The sequence below is a fragment of the Esox lucius genome, chromosome 11, assembly GCF_011004845.1.
Source record: "Esox lucius isolate fEsoLuc1 chromosome 11, fEsoLuc1.pri, whole genome shotgun sequence".
NCBI lineage: Eukaryota > Metazoa > Chordata > Actinopteri > Esociformes > Esocidae > Esox > Esox lucius.
In genome coordinates this window covers 6,969,797-6,994,312 of record NC_047579.1, presented here as the reverse complement: position 1 = coordinate 6,994,312, position 24,516 = coordinate 6,969,797, and the positions used below count along the sequence as shown (strand labels likewise).

Genomic DNA, 24,516 nt, shown 5'->3' with positions numbered 1-24,516 from the left:
AGAGTGAAGAACACAAAAATAAATGTAAATTTTAGTAGCTTTTTTCCTTCTCTACCACAATGATTTATAGCTCACTATCCATATGAGCTACAAATCTACAAACATGTGGTGTGTTCCTTTACCTTTACTCTATTATACAATTCTCTGTATAAAATGTACTAACTACAATTTTGTTATTAAAACTCAATTACCTAATTTACATGAACTTTTTTAATAGCTTCCAATCCAGATGACATGGACTTCTAAAACCACTTGCATTTTGTTCACTGACCTTCCTTGTCAAGAGTATGCCCCTTAGTTTTGCCATTTTAGATTTTGGTAAATTTACATGAATGTATCTTTCTAAACGCCTTTTTAGTAGCGTTCACTATCCATATGAGTTAGAGATCTAAAAACAAGTGTGTTGTGTTCCATTACCTCTCTTCTGGTAGGAACACATCTTTTTTTCCAAATTAAATATCTGCATTTTAAAATTATATGCATTATTACCACTCAGTTACCTAATTCACATGAACTATTTTGAATAGCAATTTACACACAAGAAATAAAAGTAAAAAAAGCAATTCAAAAATGTTGTATAACAATTAAAAGGTGTACCGGTGAGAGTCGGGGGAAACAACACACTACACTTGTTTGTAGATCTCTAGCTCATATGGATAGTGAGCTATTTAAAAAGGATTGTAGAGAAGGATATATTCTGATAAAATCACAAAAATTTTAAATGGCAAAACTAAGGGGCATACTGTATATCAAGAAGGACAGTAAAGAAATGCAAGTGGTTATTCGGGGTGCATGTCATCTGGATTGGAAGCTAAATCATTGTATAGAAGGATCAATTCTGATATAATCAACGAAATGTTAAAGGGCAAATCTAAAGGTCAGTGACCAACATACAAGTGGTTGTAGGTGTATATGTCACCTCTACAGGAATCTATTAAAACATTTTATGTATACGATATAACAACCAAAATATATGTAGAAAATATATAGTTTGGTTTAATAACACAAAACGTGTCTGTACCTATGATTTTCCTTCACATGGGCCGGTATTATTAGGTTGACACCTTTTTTTTTTATTTAATAATTTTTGTGTCACAAGAGGTATTGACGATCAAACTCTGAATATCAAACATAAAAGCAAATTTACCGCGGTACTTGTAATATTTATTTTTTTGAATTGGTCATTGGTGACTAGTAAACAGTATTCTTGGTATTTCGTTTTGTGAGTAATTATTTAGCATAATACATTTGATGAACATTAGATTTACATTTGATGAATTAGCTTACACAATAAGCCGAATCTCCTATTGAAAAACGTTCAATAGGAACGTTTTATGTTTTTGAATGGTCACGGAAATCTTGTATTTCATTTGTAAGTTCCTTTGAAATTCAACCGGGGCTCTGATCATTCATCTGGGATTATCTCGCATTCATCCATTGACGTCATACATTCAGTGAGGGGTGATTAGCGCCTGGAAGCTATGGGCTGTTGGCGATTTTATGTCTTAAAACAAGGTAAAAACTAACAAAAAACAGGTAAATCGTCTCTAAATAGTTTTCTTTTTTTGAGTGTAGAATTCTGACTATGGAAACATTTTATAAACATTTATATAAAAGTAATGGAAGGAGGTTGTAGCTTTCAGAATGGAAGTTTTACTTTAATTACAAACTCAAACGCCAATTTACGTAGGCATTTGGCCTCCTGGTGTTAACTATTGTCAGATTTATCCTAATACCTTTCAACCGGGATGCCCTAGCATTCTCTTTTAATTCATTTTGTATCAGGTAATCAAAAAGGTAAAATTGTCAATTTCTCACAACTGTATAATTCAATAATGTATATTTGTTGTCACTTTCCAAGGAAAAGATAATCTGTGATATAACTGAAAAGTATTTTCCCTTTTCTTGGGTCAGGTTAAGAAAAGTGAACCTCATGTAGGGCACAGGTCTGTTTTGATCGCGATTGTTTGTATTTTTCCCCATTGTGATCATTTACATGTTAGTTGGAATAAAATATTAGTCATGGATGGCTCTGATTTTGTCTTTATTTTAGCAGAGGGAGGACAAAACCAGCCTCATGCTCTCCTTCCACACTGAGCCCAAACAAGAGTCACTGGATTCTGATTGCGAAGCTCAATGGGCATTGGGGGATACAGAGAAGCCATCAGTAAAGCTGGAGAACAAAAGTAAAAAACTGGGGCTGAATGTTACCATTAAAGATGACGAGGAGAAGAATGTGGTTATCATTAATAATGGAGAGGGAGATTTACTCACTCAAGGTAAGAACTGGTTTAATGATGTCATTGTCATTGTGGTAATTAGTTGTTTTTGGCGGACCGTGTAAACTGAGCTGGCCTCAAAGAGCGAATGTCACTGCCTGACTGACTGACTACCCCTTGTAAAGTAGCGTAGTGGTTAGAGATGGACTCCGAATCAACCGATTCCATCTTTGACTCCTTTCACAGTCAAAACACATTATTCCTTGGGGCTTGTTTAGGAACAAGGTTATAATCGTTAACGAAAACGAACGAAAAAACAAACACTAGGTGGGAAAAAACATTGTCGTTAACTGAAATAAAAATATTATTGAGGCATTACAAAAAAACGATAACTAACTAAAACTGTAATGTGTTGTTGACAAAACTAACTAAAATAAAATACAATTATAGAGTAAATGTTCTTAGTTTTCGTCTTTGTCAATGTCTTTCCTTTTTTAACGCTATTTAAAACACGCGGAGTATTCGCTCAGCTGTGTTTCCTTTCCCTGCTCTCCCTCCGTCTCTCTGTCACTCACATACACACACACACCCCTCCCCTCCGTGCACACCGCGCCTCCATGAGAACGAGTGTTCGACGTCGAAGCAAGTTCGCGTAAGGTTGGTATCTCGTGAACACCTTTACACAATCACACATTAAAAAGTGGTATAAAAATATTTTTAATTCTGAATATAATTTTTGTCAGTGTGTTAATGTCTACCCGAGAAGCGATTGCGCCTCTAGAAAGTTAACTAGTCGCAAGTTTGAGGTAAAATGCACTTGGGTTGTCGAGGTCACTTCCACATTTTGCATTTATTGCGGAGTGTCGACTGTTGACAAATGTGTGGCCATATTTACATTTAATGTACTTGTTTTATTGTTGAATAAATATTTTCTAAAATTGTATGATGTTTTTGTTGAGTTATTATTACACAATACTTTTTCTGACCTTTTTGAATCTTGCCCCTGACAAATAGCCCATATTACAAAAAAAATGACTAAAACTAACACTAAAACTAATAACAACTAAACTAAAACTAAGCATTTTCAAAAAATAAACTGAACTAGCAAACCCACTTTAAAAACTAATCTATTTGATGAATTTGAAAACAAAAAGTCAAAACGGAATAAAAATAAAAACTAATAAAAAATGAAAAACTATAATAATCTTGTTCAGGACAGCCAAAAATCACTGTGTACAACCTTCAGTAGCTACGTTATAATTAAAACAGTTCTGATGGATATAAAAATGTGTTCAGGATAGTCAAACACTTCATTGGCAACATGATTTTCTCCTCTTTTCACAAAACGGTTAGTACTTGTCACCTATACTGTTGTGCAAAGGCAAAAGCCTGTAACTCTATCTTTGGTTGGAAAATAGTTAGTGTCATATTTGGAACATTTAAAGATCTGCTTCATCATGTGGACAAATATCTTGAGTATGTTTATTTTTTTCAGAAAATAGTGTGTTGTCTTTGCCGTCACTTCCAAAAGCGCTAGAGAATCCAAGGCAGAATCCCGTAACATCAGTTCAGGTCAAGTTTGGCCTCAAGATTTTTATGTAGATAAATAACTTTGTTAAAAATAACTAAGAATTGCCACATTTTCCATATTCTGCCTATATTTAATTTGCCTGGACAACAAAACAACTTGAAAGTCATTTTTCTCAGTTCTACACTCTGGTTAAGGTATGTTGCCATTGTAGGGCATTGTATTGATAGATATTGTATCAATGTCATTCATGAATGGCTAATTAGCTGTTATAACGGCCAGTGGCAAAAGAGGATTTGTTCAGGATAGACAAACTTCGCTGGCTACAACCGTTAGTAGCTACTTAATTGACTGTGTTAACATTCGAACGCGAGACCTATTGGTTGCAGGTCCGCATCTCTAACCACTACGCTATATAACAAGAGGTAGTCAGTCATTGACAGTCAGGTCGACATTCCTGTATTTGAACATTTTAATATTTTGAGATAATGGATTTTTTATTTCCATGAGCTGTAAGCTGTAGTCATCAAGATAAAAAAAAAAAAAAAAAGGAATGAATGTATCTTGGTATAACTAATCTAGAATATATTAAGTTGTCACTTTTTCATTTGAATTATTCACTTTTCCACAATATTCTAATTTTGAGATGCACCTGTATATTAAATTGATATCAGAAATTTATATCAGCCCTTGCCTAAAATTCCTACCAAGTGCAGTACTCTCTAGTGGAACTAAACAAATCTGACATCAGTACATTCCACTCCTGTTTGGCTACATAAGTTTAAAGTATAAAAACTAAAGCAATAGGAATGAAATGTTTAGCTCTTGGTCCTCTCTTCGGTATCAGAAACTGGATCCAGAAATGGAAGTGGGTCTACCTTGGAAGACTGAGAATGTGTTGCTTTCAGCTATCTGTTCATGTGAGAGCAACAAACACACTTTGACCCACAAATACAGTTAATTTAAAAGTACAAAATCAAAGTTTGATGCGCATTTGCTTAAACAATAGCTGGGCAATTATGGAGAGATCACTGAACAATTATCATTAATCTAGAGATAAAAATAAGTAATCTAAAACATCTGTCATCTTCATTAAATGTATGCCTTGTTTTAATGTTTTTGAGAAAATTATTTTCTACAAATAAATTCTGTAAATGATTTCACTGTTTCACTCTAATATTGAGTGTTAGCAGAGAAAGTAGAGGGAAATAATATAGTGGACATGTGTACAATTAGGAGTGCATTAAACAAATTGTCCAGGTTTTTCTTGGCCTCCAGACTGTCAGGGACTCTGAGAAAGCATGTCAATGGCAACATTAAACATATCTATTTAAAACTTTTTTTCTTCCATCAAAATATAACATCCTGCTTTCCACTCTAATCAGCAAATATTTAGCATTTCTTTCTCTAATGGTTGTCATGTCTGCACGCAGGGCTAATCCCAGGTACACTTAAAGGCTGTCAAAGGGTCTCTTTGCCCCAAAATCGCGTAACGATTCAAGTACCCCAACTGCAATTTTAAGGTCTATCACTCCACTATGGAATAATACTAGTTGCTAGAATCCTTGATAATACTGTGTCCCAAAATGTGTCTAAATCCCTTTTCATGTCTGTCACAGATGGGATTCCTGAAGTGGAGACACTTGGAGAGAAACTTCAGGAAGACTACAATCATAAGAAGTCTCATCACTGTCCCCACTGTGAAAAACATTTCTCATTTCTATCACTGTTAAAGAAACACATTAGGATCCATACTGGAGAGAAGCCTTACTCCTGTTCTGACTGTGGGAAGTGTTTCTCTCGGTTAGGTGACCTTAAAGTTCACCAGCGCATACATACTGGTGATAAACCTTACTCCTGTTCTGACTGTGGGAAGTGTTTCTCTCAATTAGTTCACCTTAAAGTTCACCAGCGCATGCATAAAGGTGATACGCCTTACTCCTGTTCTGACTGTGGGATGTGTTTCTCTCAATTAGGTCACCTTAAAGTTCACCAGCGCATGCATAAAGGTGATACGCCTTACTCCTGTTCTGACTGTGGGAAGTGTTTCTCTCAATTAGGTCACCTTAAAGTTCACCAGCGCATACATACTGGTGATAAGCCTTACTCCTGTTCTGACTGTGGGAAATGTTTCTCTCGATTAGGTAACCTTAAAGTTCACCAGCGCATACATACTGGTGATAAGCCTTACTCCTGTTCTGACTGTGGGAAGTGTTTCTCTCAATTAGTTCACCTTAAAGTTCACCAGCGCATGCATAAAGGTGATACGCCTTACTCCTGTTCTGACTGTGGGAAGTGTTTCTCTCAATTAGGTGACCTTAAAGTTCACCAGCGCATACATACTGGTGATAAGCCTTACTCCTGTTCTGACTGTGGGAAGTGTTTCTCTCGATTAGGTCAACTTAAAGTTCACCAGCACATACTTACTGGTGATAAGCCTTACTCCTGTTCTGACTGTGGGAAGGGTTTCTCTCGATTAGTTGACCTTAAAGTTCACCAGCGCATACATACTGGTGATAAGCCTTACTCCTGTTCTGACTGTGGGAAGTGTTTCTCTCAATTAGGTCCCCTTAAAGTTCACCAGCGCATACATACTGGTGATAAGCCTTACTCCTGTTCTGACTGTGGGAAGTGTTTCTCTCAATTAGGTAACCTTAAAGTTCACCAGCGCATACATACTGGTGATAAGCCTTACTCCTGTTCTGACTGTGGTAAGGGTTTCTCTCAATTAGGTCCCCTTAAAGTTCACCAGCGCATACATACTGGTGATAAGCCTTACTCCTGTTCTGACTGTGGGAAGTGTTTCTCTGTATTAGGTAACCTTAAAGTTCACCAGCGCATGCATAAAGGTGATAAGCCTTACTCCTGTTCTGACTGTGGAAAGTGTTTCTCTCAATTAGGTAACCTTAAAGTTCACCAGCGCATGCATAAAGGTGAGAAGCCTTACTCCTGTTCTGACTGTGGGAAGTGTTTCTCTCGATTAGGTCCCCTTAAAGTTCACCAGCGCATACATACTGGTGATAAGCCTTACTCCTGTTCTGACTGTGGGAAGTGTTTCTCTCAATTAGGTCCCCTTAAAGTTCACCAGCGCATGCATAAAGGTGAGAAGCCTTACTCCTGTTCTGACTGTGGGAAGTGTTTCTCTCGATTAGGTCCCCTTAAACTTCACCAGCGCATACATACTGGTGATAAGCCTTACTCCTTTTCTGACTGTGGGAAGTGTTTCTCTCAATTAGGTCCCCTTAAAGTTCACCAGCGCATACATACTGGTGATAAGCCTTACTCCTGTTCTGACTGTGGGAAGTGTTTCTCTCGATTAGGTCCCCTTAAAGTTCACCAGCGCATACATACTGGTGATAAGCCTTACTCCTGTTCTGACTTTGGGAAGGGTTTTATCCCATCATCTAAACTTACTAGACATCAGCGAGTGCACACAGGTGGGAATCCTTTGAGAGAAATAAGTATTCGGCCCCTCTGCAAAATATGACTGATTGGTGGCAAAACCCTTGTTGGCAATCACAGAGTTCAGACGTTTCTTTGTAGTCGGCCACCAGATTTGCACACATCTCAGGATGTCCTCTTTGCAGATCTACGCCAAGTCATTAAGGTTTCGAGGCTTACGTTTGGCAATTCGAACCCTCCACAGATTTTCTATGGGATTAAGATCTGGAAACTGGCTGGGCCACTCAAGGACCTTAATGTGCTTCTTCTTGAGCCACTCCTTCCTTGCCTTGGCTGTGTGTTTTGGGTCATTGCCATTTTCAATGCCCTGGCTGAGGGAAGGAGGTTCTCACACCAGATTTGACGGTACATGGCCCGTCCATCGTCCCTTTGATGCAGTGAAGTTGTCCTATCCCCTTTGCAGAAAAACACCCCCAAAGCCTAACGTTTCCACCTCCATGTTTGTGTGGATGGTGTTCTTAGGGTCATAGGCAGCTTTCCTCCTCCTATTAAACATGGCATATTGAGTTGATGCCAAAGAGCTCGATTTTGGTCTCATCTGACCACATCACTTTCTCTCAGCTCGTTACCTGTGTAAAAGACACCTGTGCGCCAGACATTTTTCTGATTAAGAGGGGATCAAATGCTTATTTCACTTATTAAAATGCAAATCAATGTATAACTTTTTTAACATGCGTTTTGGGGGATTTTTGTTGTTATTCTGTCTCTCATTGTTCAAATAAACCTACCATTACAATTATATACTGACCATTTGTTTGTCAGTGGGCATATGTACAAAATCAGCAGGGGATCAAATATGTTTTTCCATCACTGTATATAGAGATAAAAACGTCCTATATAGAACATAATCAATGTAGTCAGTCAATAAATATACTTATACTATAATAAATATACTGTGGGAGTGGCAGGAATGATAATGAACTGAAAAAGAAGGGTTGATCTGTTGACATCAGAGGTTTGAAATGCGGATTCATTTTAATGGTTAATATGCCTGGATGTAGGACTGCAAAGATTATTAGACCTAGGTGACTCTTTCGACTTTTAAACTGACATTGTAATACACTAGAATGTAACTTCCTGTATGTAAAATCATTTAATGTTGTCAGTCAATAAATATACTGTAAATATAAGAGGGTTTGTGTGTGTGTCTACATGTGTGTTTGTGTGTGGGAGGGTGGCTCCCATTCCCAGGATCCACCTTAACCATCGGTACAACTTTTAGTGAGCAAGTAGCATTTAGCATTTGATTGTAGCGATTGCTTCCTGCATATATGCTGAATTAATGGCTACATTTGTGTATTCAGACTTCTCATGGTCATTTCTGGTAATTCCCACAACAAGGGTCACAGATTCTACAGCTTTACACCCATGACTGAGATTACAGTCTGCTACTCTACCACAAGGAGTCGCTACAGTGCAACGTGGCAAGGCAGCCCAGTGGCCCTCATTTATCAAAAGTGCGTACAAGAAATTTCCTCAAATCCTACGCCAGCTCAGGAGGTGGTGTATGCATGTTTTGAGTTAGTGCGGAAATGCGCAGAAAAAAAAATCCTAACGCACTGACAAACTAAAAGATATTATATATTATGACCCACTGTAAAAAAAACTTCTGTGTTTATTTTTGTGCAACATGGACTTCAATGTTTAATTTGTGTGACTTTACCAAAGTATTTCATTTATATGTATTCCTTCTGTGCGCTTTATATGACGTTTCAGGGTTAGGAATGGCAGTTGCGCACGGACTGGGTTCAGTAATAAAAGGCTTTTAATGACCAAAATATAATTCAGACTGACAAAATAATAAAAATTACATTCTTCTTCTTTTAAATAATAATAATAATAGAAATAATAATAACGACATTCTTTTTCTAAATAACAATAAACGTCATTAATAATAAATATCATAAAATAATAAGACGAATATTACAAATTGTCATGCAATTATTAATGTGAATGAATGGTACTCCACATCACATCTTTTATTCCGCTTTTTAAACTGCCAAATGATTTTTTTTTATTTATTTCTACCTCCCTGGTGATCGTCTCAATCTCCACGTCAGAGAACTTTCTCTTTTTTGCCGTCTTCCGTGTGTCCATGGCGTAAAATGAGGGCGTGGGGGAAGCGGAGACTTGAATATATAGGGGCGTGTTATTCTAATGACGGTCGTTTTCAGCCGCGGCATTTATCAAGGGCAGGTATTGTGTACACCTGGATTTTAAAGGTACGCACAGCTTCATAAATCAGGCGGTGAGAGGAGTGTAAGCAAAATCTTACGCCAACATATACGCCCGTTTCTACGCAAGAATGATAAATGAGGGCCAGTGTGACAAATTACTCTGTACTATGATGGATCCACAGGCAGAGTCAGTATGATGTAACCAGACAATTCCTGAAGAAATGTTGTAGATGGGAAATTCAAGTCCCTATGAAACACCATGTCTACAAAATGAAAGAGTGTAATAATAAAACACTGGGAATGAATGGTGTATCAGTGAACATCAGAGGGGTGGAATGAAGATTAGTTCTAATGTTGCATATACTTGGACTAACAGAAAATTATTGTAATTTATTAAGAATATGTTTTTGTTTGTCATGGTGGTCCTGTTAGTTGTGGTGTGTTTCCTTCCAGTCCTGCTAGGGTGTCTGATGGGATTTGGTCTTTACCAGGGATGGAGGCTTGGACCTGCTGGCAGCTCAGAGCAGGTGGAGGTGGGAACACAGCAGATGTTTGTATTTCCTTTTGTTGTGTTATTGTCCTATTTACTGTTGTGTTGTCAGTACTCACCTAAGAGTCTCCAGTCTACATTGTGGATCCAGGTTTTGTTCTGTTTGGTTTTTAATTTGCTTTTGATTTTCTTCATCCCAGTCCGCCACCCAGAGTTAATTTTTTTAATCTAATCAGAGGGGATCCTGTGATGGTAATTCCATCGATAGGAACTCTTAAAGGAGTAAGTACAGAGACAAAATTCTCTTCGCACAACAGGCAGTTTATTTGCAAATAGAGAGACGCATCAAACGCTTACAGGATAATCATCTGAGGAGTCTCTGAAATAGATACATGAACAGTCCGTATTTGTTACAGTTAAAAGGGGGGCTGGCTATCCTCCCCCACATGGGTAACCTCTTCACCCCCATAAGAGGTCTTACATCATCTGGACAAACAATAAATAGACTCTGGTGGGTTGTACAGATAGGCAGGTTTACAAGCAACTCCATAATCTGCTGATATCAGTCAATAATGACCCTAAACACCAGATCCCCCTTTCCTACATTCCTTTTCTTTCTAAACATAGAGACTAAGTACCCTTATCTAGTAAACCATTTATACATGTACAGGACCAAGTATACATCAGTTCAAGAATTTCCACAACAATCCTTCAGCAAAGCAGAGAGTTGCTTCACTCCTGTATCCTTCAGGTCATTGTTACTCAGATCCAGTTCTTTCAGATGTGAGGGGTTTGACTTAAGAGCTGAGACCAGAGAAGTACAGCCTTCCTCAGTAATTTCACAACCTGACAGTCTAGAGAGAGATTATCATGATGTTACAAACAGAACAATAGTTCAAAATAACATTAGAATATCTTCTATATATTACATCATTGTCATGTCAACTCTACTTTAGGGCATACTATAAAAACTGACATTGTAATACATCACACTAGAATGTAACTTCCTGTACATAAAATCATGAAAGTTTCAGTTAGTATGTAGATTTAAGAAGAGAGTTTTTGTGTGTGTGTACATACAGGCCAGTTCTGGCAGCAAGCCCAGAAGATCTTTCTGTGATGTGGAGTATTTCTTCAGGTCAAACACATCAATCTCCTCTTCTGAACTCAGTAACACAAAGGCTAGAGCTGACCACTATGCAGGTGAAAGTTCTTCTTCAGAGACTGTGATGGCAATTTCATCGAACAGAACTCTTAAAGGAGGAAGTACAGAGACAAAATTCTCTTGGCATAATTACGTTTATTTGCAAATAGAGAGACGCGTCAAACCCTTACAAACATAATCATCCGAGGACTCTCTAACTTAATACATGAACAGTTGGTATTTATAGAGGAAAAAGGGGTGTGGTAAGTTGTTGGCCATCTGTCTTGTGTCACATAGGTTTTACCTAAAGGGAGGGCTGTCCCCCCACCTTATCCTTCCTGCCATAATGTTAACTGTTGAGTTTACCTAAACAAGCCAATTGCTCCTACTTCCCCCCCAAGGGCCACATTCCTAAGGAACAAAAGGACTGACACTCTTCTTGGTCTAGGCAGGAAAACATGGTCAACTGATATTATGCAGACGTGTGTCACAATCAAAGGAAAGATTTACATACCAGCCAATAGAAAGATAGACATTTCCCAAATGTACCTTAGTTCAAAATTTCCATTACAATCCATCGTCTTGATACCAAATCAACAAAACAGTACTCTTTTACATGACCCAGTCAATATCATTACCCGAATGATTAGAGAACGGAACAAATCTGAAATGTCTGGAACTTCATTTAAATGCTTCTAGACCATTACCTTCGTATTAACTCCAAGATTACACATTTTCATATATAACATATATATATATAACAGTACAGCAAAACCTTTTATGTCAAAATCATTGGTCAAAGGAAATTATTTGAAGTGACACATATTGAGAGTATGGGATATGTATCATCAACATGTGAGTGTGTAAACACCTATCACTGAATATATCCTTCAATTTGTTACCTCTCTTGCCAATTACTCAATTCACTGAAAAGTCCTCTCATTGTTCCAATTAAATGTACTTCCAAAGTCATCACAAATGTTCTGCTCCTCCAAATGTCAGACAGTCAGTTATGAACCATTTCTTGGCAGACCCTTGTAACAGAATGTGAAAGTCAGATGTATATTCCAAGGTGTTGTCCTTCATAGCTCAAATGCAGGATACCATGACACAGCTCTAGTTGTCTCCATTCTAGCTGCTCTATCAGCCAGGTCAGGAGAATCTGTGTGTTCTCCTTTGTGAATGACAAGATGACCAGTTTTACCTAAGGGCTCTATAGCTGCAGGCCGGGTCGGAAGTGATGGTTACTAGCACCAGAAAATCTCTGGGCTCCAACCAGTCCTCTATTGCTGAATCACTTTCAAGTGTCCTGTACCTGTCAGTGAATTCTCCTTGAGAAGATTAGTTGCAACTGCACAGTACACAATCAGAACTATGTCCCTGCACTTTTTTACCCACTTATTCCATAATGCATGAGATTAATATGATTACTTCTAATCAAATATCACACAGACTGAACAGTAACATTCTCAGAGTCACATTTCATCCCATCAAATTAGTTATTTTTTAGCTATTTCTTAGTTATTTCTTAACCATGTAAAAATGGTAAGATGTATTCTACTCAACCATAATCATGTTAGATTTTCTATAAAACTAAAATTCTTCCAAAAACCCAAATTAGACAAACACTGTGAATGGCCACTAAGGGATGCGGATTTTAACAGATGCTAATTTTCTGTTATAACTATGGAAACAGAAAAACTCAATTCTTCAAGTAACTCTTTAAATACCTATTTAATTCTCTCTGAACTCTAAGTTCAACTCTTTTCATCATAGATAATAATTTCAGTCCCCCCCTGCTTTCACGACAGAGTCAACAGAAAATGCGTGAAAGCAGAACCATTACAGGACGGCCATGAAGAAGAAAATCGATAGTTGGGATGAAGCTAACATTCATTCAGTAAAGAGTTGCAAACTGAATATCCAAAAAAAAGAAATGAAAATGATGAAAACATCCACAAGAAAATCAAAAAACAACTGTGCCACACGGTCACTCGTGTGAAGAATTAAAACCCATAAATAAAGTTGTCTCACCCAGCGAAACTCCCAAATTAGCATATCAAAATTTGCATTCCCACAGGCAATGTCCAAACTAAGTTGTGACAACACAAACATCATTGTTGTGTATGGATGTGACGTCATAAAGGTCATCACGTAAGGAAACGGAGATAAAGGATGGAAGAAAGTTAAATCTGTTGTCTGAGTGATTCAATCAGAAATATAACAAGGAAGGTTATAACATTGGCGACGAGGATGTTACAAGGACTCACTCGTTAGTTAAATCTGAAAGTGAGTTAGACGTGCGTCAATCCGACCGTAGTTTTATCAGTTAACTGAAAAGTTTAGTGTAAACAGGCGACACGCGTTAAAGATGGAGGGTGCTGTTCCGAAGTTCGACTGTTACAGTGATCCAGCCACGTTGGGTCCGCGGTGGACAAGATGGTTAAATGCATTTGAACTTTTTGCCGATGGAAAGGGTTTGATCCTAACTGATGATGCACCTGCCGCTACAAAGCAAAGAAGGAGAGCCTTGCTCTTACATCACGCTGGGACAGATGTACAGGACATTTTCTCCACACTCGCTAACACAGGAGGGCCAGCAGACTACGCGGATGCAGTGACAGCACTGAACGCATACTTTGTGCCACGGGTAAACACGGCGTTTGCAAGACAGACGTTTTATCAGGTAAAGCAGAAAACGGGACAGACTGTGCAACAGTTTACAACATGTTTAAGTCAAGCGGCAAAAGATTGTGCTTTTGGAGATGATAAAGACAATCAAATAAGGGATGCTGTTCTTAGTCGGTGCAGCTCTGAATACGTGCGTAGAAAACTGCTGGAGGAAGGAACTGCTTTGACACTTGTTCGCACTCTAGAAATTGCAGCGCAGTGCGAACGTGTTGAACTGCAGATGGCAGCATTTCACATTTCTCCAGAGACTGAAGTGAAAGAGACTGTGAGTCTTGTGTCCAGAAAAGGAAGAGGAGACCAGAAAAAACGAATGCAAGGTAATAAAAATAGTGCTGATTTAAACAAATCTTGTTACAGATGCGGACAGACAGGTCATTTTGCAAAAGATTATAAATGTCCTGCACGTGGAAAATCATGCCGAAAATGCAATGGCAGAGATCATTTTGCAAAAATGTGTAAAACAAAGGAAAGTGTAAGACAGACAATAAAAAGAGTTGAATCCGATGTGAAAAATGAAGATTTTGCATTTGTTGTAAGAAAAGAGAGCAACATGGACAGAATAACATTTTCAGTGGGAGGGGTTAGATTACCCATGTTAGTTGACTCAGGAGCAACAAGCAACATAGTGGATGAAGGAACGTGGGAAATGCTGAAAGAAAAAAAGATCAAATGCAGCTCTGCTAAATCAGACAAAAAACTGTATGCATACTCATCAAGTGAACCTTTACCAGTAAAAGGAGTTTTCTGGTGTGAGGTCGAAATTGGAAAACGTGGCACAACAGCTGAGTTTACAGTTATTTGCGGGAGAGGAGAGCCATTGCTCGGAAAGGAAACAGCAGTTAAATTAGGAGTGCTGAGGGTTGGAGCTAATGTTGCAGTGGTGAGTGATGTGAAGTCCATGATACAACAGAAGTACCCCAAATTGTTCTGTGGAGTAGGCAAACTAAACACAAAACAAATTAGCCTACACATAGACAGCGCAGTGACACCAGTTGCACAGCCTCTTAGGCGTGTCCCATTCCACCTCAGAGAGGCTGTTGAAGAAAAAATAGATGAGCTGCTCCACATGGACATTATCGAAAAAGTCAATGGAGCAACTCCTTGGGTAAACCCAATTGTCATTGTACCCAAAGCAAATGGGGAAATAAGGATGTGTTTGGACATGAGACAAGCAAACACTGCAATCGTTCGTGGGCGGTTCCCGATCCCCACAGTGGATGAGCTGTTGCAAGGAATGAACGGGTCAGTTGTGTTCAGCAAACTGGATCTAAAATGGGGCTACCACCAGCTGGAATTGACCCCGGTATCAAGAGATATCACCACGTTCGCTGTTCATAATGGCATATACAGATTCAAAAGACTGGTGTTCGGAGTGTCGTCAGCGAGTGAGCAGTACCAGCACGAAATAGCCACTGTTCTAGCTGGCATCGAAGGAGTGGAGAACATATCAGACGACATCATCATCCATGCACCTGACAAAGAGACTCATGAGAAAAGAATGCATGCAGTATTAAAAAGACTGGAAAGCTGTGGCTTGACTCTGAATGTAGAGAAGTGCCAGTTTAACATGGACAAATTGGTGTTTATGGGCATGCTGTTGTCGGTGAAAGGCATAGGCCCAACAGCAAAGAGGGTGAGAGCAGTTGTGGAGCCAAGAGAACCAGAAAACGTTTCAGAGGTGAGAAGCTTTCTCGGTTTTGCTGGCTACAGTAGCCGTTTCATACCTCAGTTTGCGAGCATCTCAGAACCTCTGCGCAGGCTGACAAAAAAAGACACCAAATTTAATTTCGGGACTGAACAAAAAAAAGCTTTCAAAACTCTCAAAGATAAATTGGCCGAGGCCACAACTCTGGCTTACTTTGACAAAGACGCACCAACTAAAGTCATTGCTGATGCTGGACCAAAAGGCGTCGGAGCAGTACTAGTTCAGGACCAAAGTGAAGGAATGGTTCCTGTCTGCTATGTGAGCAGGAGTTTGACAGAGTGCGAACAAAGGTATTCGCAAACAGAGCGCGAAGCACTTGCTTTGGTGTGGGCTTGTGAACGGTTGCACCCCTATGTTTATGGTCTGAAGTTTGATCTTGTCACAGACCACAAAGCATTGGAAGCAATTTATAGCCCTCGCTCAAAACCATGCGCACGATTCGAAAGATGGGTCTTGAGATTACAGCCTTATGATTTCCGGGTTATTCACATACCCGGGACACACAACATTGCAGATCCTCTGTCACGCTTACTGGGCCCATCAGCAAGAGGTGAGACGCAGACACATAAAGCAGAGGAATACGTGCGGTTTATAGCAGTTTGTGCGACACCCACCGCCCTGACTACCAAGGAAGTTGAGCAAATCTCAGCAAATGATGGGGAATTACAGGGACTGAGAACTGCCATCCAGACAGGTTGTTTTGATGACTGTCCTGCATACCGACATATTGCAGGTGAGCTGTGTGTCATTGGCCAAATAATACTCAGAGGAACAAGAATCGTCTTGCCACAGTCACTCCGAGGAAGAGCGTTACAGCTGGCACATGAGGGTCATCTTGGTGTGGTAGGAACAAAACAACACCTGAGAACAAAGGTTTGGTGGCCCGGAATGGACAGGGCCGCAGAAAGATTTGTGAGGACGTGTCATGGTTGCCAGTAAGTAGCGAAACCAGATGTTCCGGAACCACTGTCGCCCACAGCGATGCCTGAAGGGCCATGGAAAAACTTAGCCACAGATTTACTTGGTCCTTTACCGGATGGACATTCAATTCTGGTTGTTGTGGACTATTACAGCAGGTATTATGAATATGCAATCCTCAAGTCAACAACAGCGGAAAAAGTGATTGACCGCTTGGAAGACATTTTCAGTCGGCACGGACTTCCTTTAACAATCAGGTCAGATTGTGGCCCACAATTCAAGTCCAGTGAGTTCCGGGATTTTTGTCAGGAGAATGGAATACACCATATCAAAACAACTCCAAAGTGGGCACAAGCAAATGGAGAAGTGGAAAGACAAAACGCATCATTGATGAAACGAGTAAGAATTGCACAAGCTGAAGGTCAGGATTGGAAAAGAGAGCTACGCAAATATGTGACTGTCTACAGGTCCATACAACATGCCACAACGGGCAAAAGCCCAGCTGAACTTCTTTTTCAGAGGAAGATCAGAGGGAAACTACCGGACATCACAACTCCACACAGTGACCTTGAAGCTCGAGACAAAGATGCAGAGCGGAAAGGAAAAGCCAAGCTATACACAGATCACAGACGAGGCGCTAAAACATCAAACATTGAGGTTGGAGATCAAGTGCTTGTGAAACAGGATAAAAAAGACAAATTCACAACAACATTTCACAGCACTCCTCACAAGGTTATACGCAGAGAAGGTAACAGCGTTGTCATTCAGTCACCCACTGGAGCAAAGTATGCTCGGAATACAACATGTGTCAAAAAGTTTCTGTCTGCGGAGACACCAACATTGGATGGTGAAATGACATGTGCTCAAGAGCCAAGTCGTGATGAGGAGGAGAAGGGAAGTGCAGAGGAAAGCAAAGGGGACTGTGAAACATTTCAGAGAGAAGAACAGATTCCTAAACCTTGCAGACCCCAGAGACAAATCAAGCGCCCTGAAAGGTTTAGAGATTATGTTGTTGAGTGACTGACAAAAGTTAGGTTATGGAAGTAACCTAACATAAGTTTTCTTTACATAAGGTTATGTATGAAAAAACAAACAAAAAAACAGATTAAGAGTTATGTTGTTGTGCAGTGTATTTATTTAGAAAGCATTGCTGTTGTTCAATTAAGATATACAGTGTTATACATGTACTGTGAACATTCTTAACATGTTAATTTGTAAGAAAATGTGAATGTTTTGTTGAAGTTCATATTCAAGTAAAGGGGGGATGTTGTGTATGGATGTGACGTCATAAAGGTCATCACGTAAGGAAACGGAGATAAAGGATGGAAGAAAGTTAAATCTGTTGTCTGAGTGATTCAATCAGAAATATAACAAGGAAGGTTATAACAATCATGACTCCAGTAACCTCCTAAAGTCTAGGGAATTAGTCCAACTTTAATGCATGTCTATGTTATACCAAATAGTGGCGGTCAGCCAAAATCGCTACTTTCATGCATATGTCAAGCAACGACATCACGATTGTTCTAGCAATTAACAATGTTGGATGACTTTAGGTCTCTACCCTTACTACAAATATGTTTAAAAACCATACATTTAGACAGAAAAGCCATAGTTAGCTTGCACTTAACGTGTGATCAACCCAAATCTAAAAATTAACACAGGGGAGAACAGTCAAATGTATCCCTTAGTGCTAATATTTGGATTTGAGGGGAAAAGGTTGGTAAAGGCCAACCCCGGGGGTCTGCCCCCCTTCCTGGAGCCAAGGAAAGTTTCCACATAAAAACCCCAGTAACGAGCATCAGGCGTATATCTGAAAACACAAGTATTATCCCAGTTATCATTGTAAATACAAACAAAGCCAAGCAAAGTTTCCACACAAAAACGTGACATGGTCTACAGACTGTCTGTAGTAAAAGACGTCATGCTTTCAACTTAGCAGATATCACACGTTAACTGAAAGTTCAGAGTTATTGCTCTACCCATCTAATATCGTTGCTGTTCGCAAAAACAATCGCTTATCTTAACAACACAGCAACAGTCGGGGGAAAAACATTCTAGAAAGGCCAAGTTAACAGAGAACAGATGCATGAAGTCACTAAAATCAAGGAACAATCAGGGAGTGATCCCCAGGATACTCCAACCTAGATCTGTAAATACAGTCACATCAATCTACCCCATTTGTCAGTTTACCAGGCTAGAATTTAAACCCCAGTAACGAGCATCAGGCGTAGGTCTGAAAACACAAGTATTATCCCAGTTATCATTGTAAATACAAACAAAGCAAAACTACATTACTTAACCAAACCCAATTGAACATTTAAAATAGGACGATTCTAATTTTACGGGCTTCCGCTATTTGGGCTTTGGCTATTTTGCCCTCTGTTGCATGCCATGATTATATTGGATGCAAATCCAGTCGACATGGCAAACAGCGTTTTCCTCAACGTTAAGGACTAACACCATGTTCTACATTCTACTCCATACAAGGAGAGAGAAACACAATATTTTAACCCCTCATAAAGAAACCACATATTTCACCAAATTAGAGAAGCATCATTGTACCAATTTCCAATCTATCCCTCTAATAAAATTTAGGACATTATTCTCGTATACAATCCTAAGTTAGCAGGCAAACACCTCCACGTGTGCCAGCCACCAGCACAACACTATAAGGCAAATTTCAATTTCACAGATTCGACACAAAGGCAAAAGCCGAAAGAGTGGGCCTCGCCAAAGAATCACAGTAACGACGCAATGAGTGGGTTCACCCAAGTGTACACCCAACAAAGCAAAACCTTGTGATTACAAAACTTCCAAGTTAACAACAACCTCAGTAAACAAGATCAAATATTCCACCAAGGAACACACAATGCAGCCAATCGGATCCCTCTTGCACAGGGAATACCAAAATGGACAAATGCATTTACTAGGTGTCGACAACAACCAGATATTGACAAATGTTCGGGACTCGGGCCACAATCTCATATAGAACAAGCATAATCGGCGCACACGCATATGCAACTTCATTAACTCTACTATTCACCAACCACAAGCTGACCAACAACTTTGGGGTTTTACAGAAACAATCCCTACTCCATCCTACAGTCTCGTAAATGGGTGGACATAGTGCTTGACAAAATCTGCGAGGTCCTCCGAGCACAGCATTTGGTTATACCCCACCACATAGATGCACAACAGGTATAGCCCCTAATATATCAGTGCCCTTTCAACGTGGTTGAAAATCAAGCAGAGGTCTTCTCACCGGACCGAATCTCCCCTACCTATAATACAGGTTGCACGAGGAGACATAGGGGCACAATTCCCCTACAGTTGAAAAACAAAAGAGACATCTTTCTCGCATTTCGCATGGACAGTTGCACAGAAACCAATTCCACCAACAGAGAGCTGCTTAAAATCCTGCACGAATCACCCCACAATAGGTTAAGAGCATGGGAGTGATACCCTTGCTATCAGGACACGGAACAACAACAGCCTTTTATTCACTACAGTTACTGTAGTATCTGAAATACTATTTCAAAAATTACTCCTACAAACCGAACTTTCTCAAAACTACCTATCAACTTCCACGAATCCATCAAATCTGACATATAAAACCCAACCACATAGTTTACTAAAGCATATGAAAGCTGTAACTCCTGTATCCTCCAAATATGTTAGAGAAAAACCAGGATTGTATTAAGGAATGATCTCACTAGTCGATACTCTCTGGTCCGTCTCCTCTGACCGTCAGCACCCCTCCCTCAGGCAGGTTAGCGTTCCTGCGTGTTCCCGTTGGATCGGTCGCGGCGAGGCCAAAGAGGCAGCCCAAACTGTCTCTATTATTGTGGGAACAATACATCTAAACAGCTGGTGTCTTGATTCCCATGGGTATTGTGATGGCAATTTCTAAAGTCCAAACGATTTACGAAAATGGTAGGTAAGACAGAGGAAAACTCAAATGCACAATAAACAGTTTATTCTTGCAAGGAGAGAATACACAGGTTACAAAGTAACAATGAATAATCTCTAAAGTAACACAGAACAAGCATCCTCATTTAAAGGAGGAAAAAGGGGTGTGGTAATATGTATGTCAATAAAACACATTCACATGGTTAACCTTTTCAACCTTTTAGGAGCCACAATGTCTGGACACCCAAGGATAGACCCTAAAAGGGTTATACAGATTAACTAATTTACGAGTAACTAATCCACTGGTGCCCGTCAAGGATGCCTCCCCGAGAAAAACACCAGACCCCACTCTACCTACATTCCTTTACTTATCTAAACATGGGAACTCAGTCCTTTAATCAGTAAGAATACATCAGTGTAAGAAATTTCCCTGACAGTATCTTCCCAAACCCAATGTCCAGTCGAATGACTAGCGGTAGCTCCATAGATTTTAATGTAGCGGTTAGCATAGTTTCTCCCTCAACCCCGGGTCTGTAGTCTCTTTTGGTACCAGTCACTGCAAACACCGGAGATTACGGATCTGGTGTAAACTACTCCCCACTTTTGGACCTTTTCTTGAACCGCTTAGACTCCCTCAACACTTCCAAAGTGGAGCAAAACAGCCGGCCTATTGCATCACCATGTTCACAACAAAAAGGTCCGTAGAGCGAAACCAATTGGGAGCTATCTCGGCCACCAGCGGGGTTGGCTACGTCGATTGTAGGGAAATGTTCTCCAACAATGCAATGTTGCCGGGTGGGATGGGACCACGCAAACCTCCAAGGAGTCCCAGCGATGGTCCTGGCGGAACACCACGGGTGGGTGGGGGCGGTCAGAGGGACGATCCATCCAACCTGAGCAAAAGGAACTAGAACACAGAGATCAATAAACCCCACACAAACTTTCCCAAATCAGTGACCACTTTTCCAAACAACTTTCTATCATGCCTTCTGCAACTCCTGTAAGTTACCTTGTCCATATTCTTCCAATCTGCCCCGTTGACCAGGCATCCATCTCCGAACAAAATGACAACAATCAAACAACTCCCAGAGCCACAAACGTTCACATGTCCAAACGCCACAGTTATGCTATTTTTGCCTGGCCATTGCAAAAATATACCACCGCACTAACCCATCATTAAACCCAGCAAACCTAAGCGTGGCGAAAACACCGGATCCAGAGTGACCACGATGGGGTAGTCATGCCGCCACCTGTCACCATGGTACCTTGATGAACGTGCTCAGCATGTGGTAATAAGCTTATCAGCCTTTTTGCAAGGTATTTCCAAGGCCCTAGCCTTGTCTGCAGATTTAAATGTGCCCTAACACATATTACCAGAACCATATTTAACTGCATTGTGCCCTTACCTCTTGAGTTCAAAATAAATCTCCTAATACCAGTGCTGATCAATCCGAAATCTAATTTTCATTAAGTAACCAAAGGATGAAACCCCGAAATGTGATGGTAACTCCATCGATAGGAACTCTTAAAGGACAATTTACAGAGACCAAATTCTCTTGGAACAATTAGCAGTTTATTTGCAAATAGAGAGACGAGTCAAAAGCTTACAAGCAAGCAAGTTTATTTATATAGCACAATTCATACATCGAAGCAATTCAATGTGCTTTACAAAGAAAAATATATTAAAGTATAATATCATAAAAACACATGCTAAAAATGAAAACATCAAAACAAATGAATGAATCATAATATTAAAAAATACAATAAGAAAACATATAAAGATTAAAAATGGGATAAAAACATAGGAATCCATAAGGCTAAACAGTGTGGTTGAGTTTAAGTGGCCCGTGAGAAGAGAAATGTTTTTAACCTTGATTAAAGAATTGATACATTTGGGGCACGTCTAAGATCTTCTGGTAGTTTGTTCCAGTTGTGTCCAACTGGAAGAATTACAGAATAATTGCAGAATAATCCTCTGATGTAGATAAATGAACAATCAGTATTTATTACCGTTAAAAGGGGTGTGGTAAGATGCTGCACAGATGATAACTCAACAGAACACATTCCCTTTGTTCTTTTACTACCTGGGGTCACACAAGGGGCAGGCTGTCCTCCCCCACATGGGTAATCTTTTGAACTCTGAAAAGGACATACAGCATCTGGACAAATAATAGATTCTCTGATGGGTTATACCGATGGACATATTTACGAGTAACCCTATAATCTGCCGATACCAGTCAATGATGCCCCCTAGGTAAATACCAGATCCCCCACTCCTACATTCCTAAGGAACAAAGGACAGATACCCTTATTGGTTTAGGCAGATGAACAGATGGTCAGAGTATCTAGTGATCCTCTGATATTATGCAGACCTGTGTGTCACAACCAAAGACCAGAGTTACATACCAGGTAATAGAAAAGCAGATATTCCTCAAATGTACATTAGTTCAAGAATTCCCATAACAATCCCCTTTGAGCTACTGCCACCACCAGATTGGTTGGAGGAGGGGTTATGCTGCAGCCTCCAGAAGGGTGGGATGACCTTTACAGATCTTTGACAATTAATCAGAAGATGTTCCAGAGTTTCATCTTGCCCACAACTTGGGCATATCTTTGTATTTTTCATAGCAACTCCAGCTGACCAGTGTCCTTACTGAATGTCTGCCAACCGAGCACTTTTTCCAACTCCAAACCATATAAACTTGAATACTCATTGGATTAAATCATTGTCAGGTGATACATATTTGTGTAATGAGGGAGGATGTGGTGAAAGTGAATTACAACTTATATCAAGGTGTGCAGCTCAGGTAAAAAGTGGCAAAAAAAAAGATTTAACTGACACTGAAAAGTCAAAAATTGTAAAATGCCTTTCAGACAGATGCAACACTTGAACTAGCTAAACTACTGATGCGTGGCCACCAGACAGTCAAATGTTTTTTTACGTATAGTCAACTGGGGCGCAGAAAATGCATGGAGAAGAAAAGATGCAAATTAACTACAAAAGACTTGAGAATAATTAAACGTGAAGCTAACAGGAACCCATTATCCTCAAGCGCCACCATATTCCAGGACTGCAACTGACCTGGAGTGTCCAGAATTACAAGGTGTCAAATTCTCAGAGACATGGCACCAGCAAGGTGGAGGAGGGGTACTGGTATGGGCTGCTATTATTAAGGATGAGGTAGTTGGACGATTTTGGGTTGAAGATTCAACTCCCATACCTACTGCCAGTTTCTGGAAGATACTTCCTTCAAACAGTGGCAAAGGAAGAAGTCCTCAGCATTCAAGAAGGCCATGATCTTTATGCAGGACAATGCTCCATCACACGCATCCAAGTACTCCACTGTTAGCAAACAAGTAAGGGCCTAAATTATCTCCGGATAATGACCCCCTTCCTCAGCTGACTTACATCCTATTGAGAATTTGTGGGCCCTTCTCAAACCTGAGATTCACAGTGAGGGAAGACAATGCACCTCTTTGAACAGCATTAGGGAGGCTGTGGTTGCTGCTTCAGCAAAAGTTGATCTTGAACAGATCAAGAAACTGACAGACTACATGGATGGAAAGCTTATGGCAGGTTGAGAAAATAAGGGTGGCTATATCACACAATATTTTAAAATGACATGTTTTAAGTAATTGTCATTTTGTGTTACTTATTTGTTATTCTTTAAAAATTGAGAATAAAGAAGTGAGTTGGGAGAAGTTATTTTTGTAATTTAGTTACTTAATAATTCTGCCCACCAATTGTTGCCTAATAATTGTGCACCCTTATATATTCCCCTGAAAAAGATCAAAACTCACTGTTCACTGACTCACTGAGGTTCAATGATATTTTGGATTGACATAAAGCATTGTGATTGTTCAACAATAAAATAAATCTTGAGAAATACAATGTGCCTAATAATTCTGAACGCAGTGTAAACTTGTAACAAAGTATACATTCATCAATAATCTCAAGTAATCTTCTACATAAAACACAAGGAAAATTAAAATACAGTGTAAATAACAGAAGAAAACTTTTTTCTATCAAAGCTGTAACACAGCTAACAATATCAGATTATTGATCAATCTGATAATGAAATGCCATCTAGACAACTAAACTGTGCCACATATTCTTCTACCCCTACTAGAGCTTAGATAATTGTGCTTTGTCTATTCTGGTAACACAATATCAAACTTGATGTAGGCAGTTTGTACAATAAATTCATTTCAAATTGATTAAAGCCAATTCCGTGCCCACACAGTTCCCTATTTTATCTCCTTCACATGAATC

General features: G+C 39.6%; 1 protein-coding gene across 1 annotated transcript; it reads left to right on the top strand.

The window, feature by feature from the left end:
* Positions 1–5,626: 5,626 nt before the first annotated feature.
* LOC117595291 (zinc finger protein 658B-like) lies at positions 5,627–7,099 on the top strand (the record flags this gene model as incomplete). The annotated part of the gene is made up of 2 exons (XM_034295535.1): positions 5,627–6,764; positions 6,849–7,099. Coding segments are annotated over 2 exons (1,389 nt in total), but the record flags the coding sequence as incomplete, so codon positions are not given.
* Between the last annotated feature and the right edge of the window lie 17,417 nt (positions 7,100–24,516).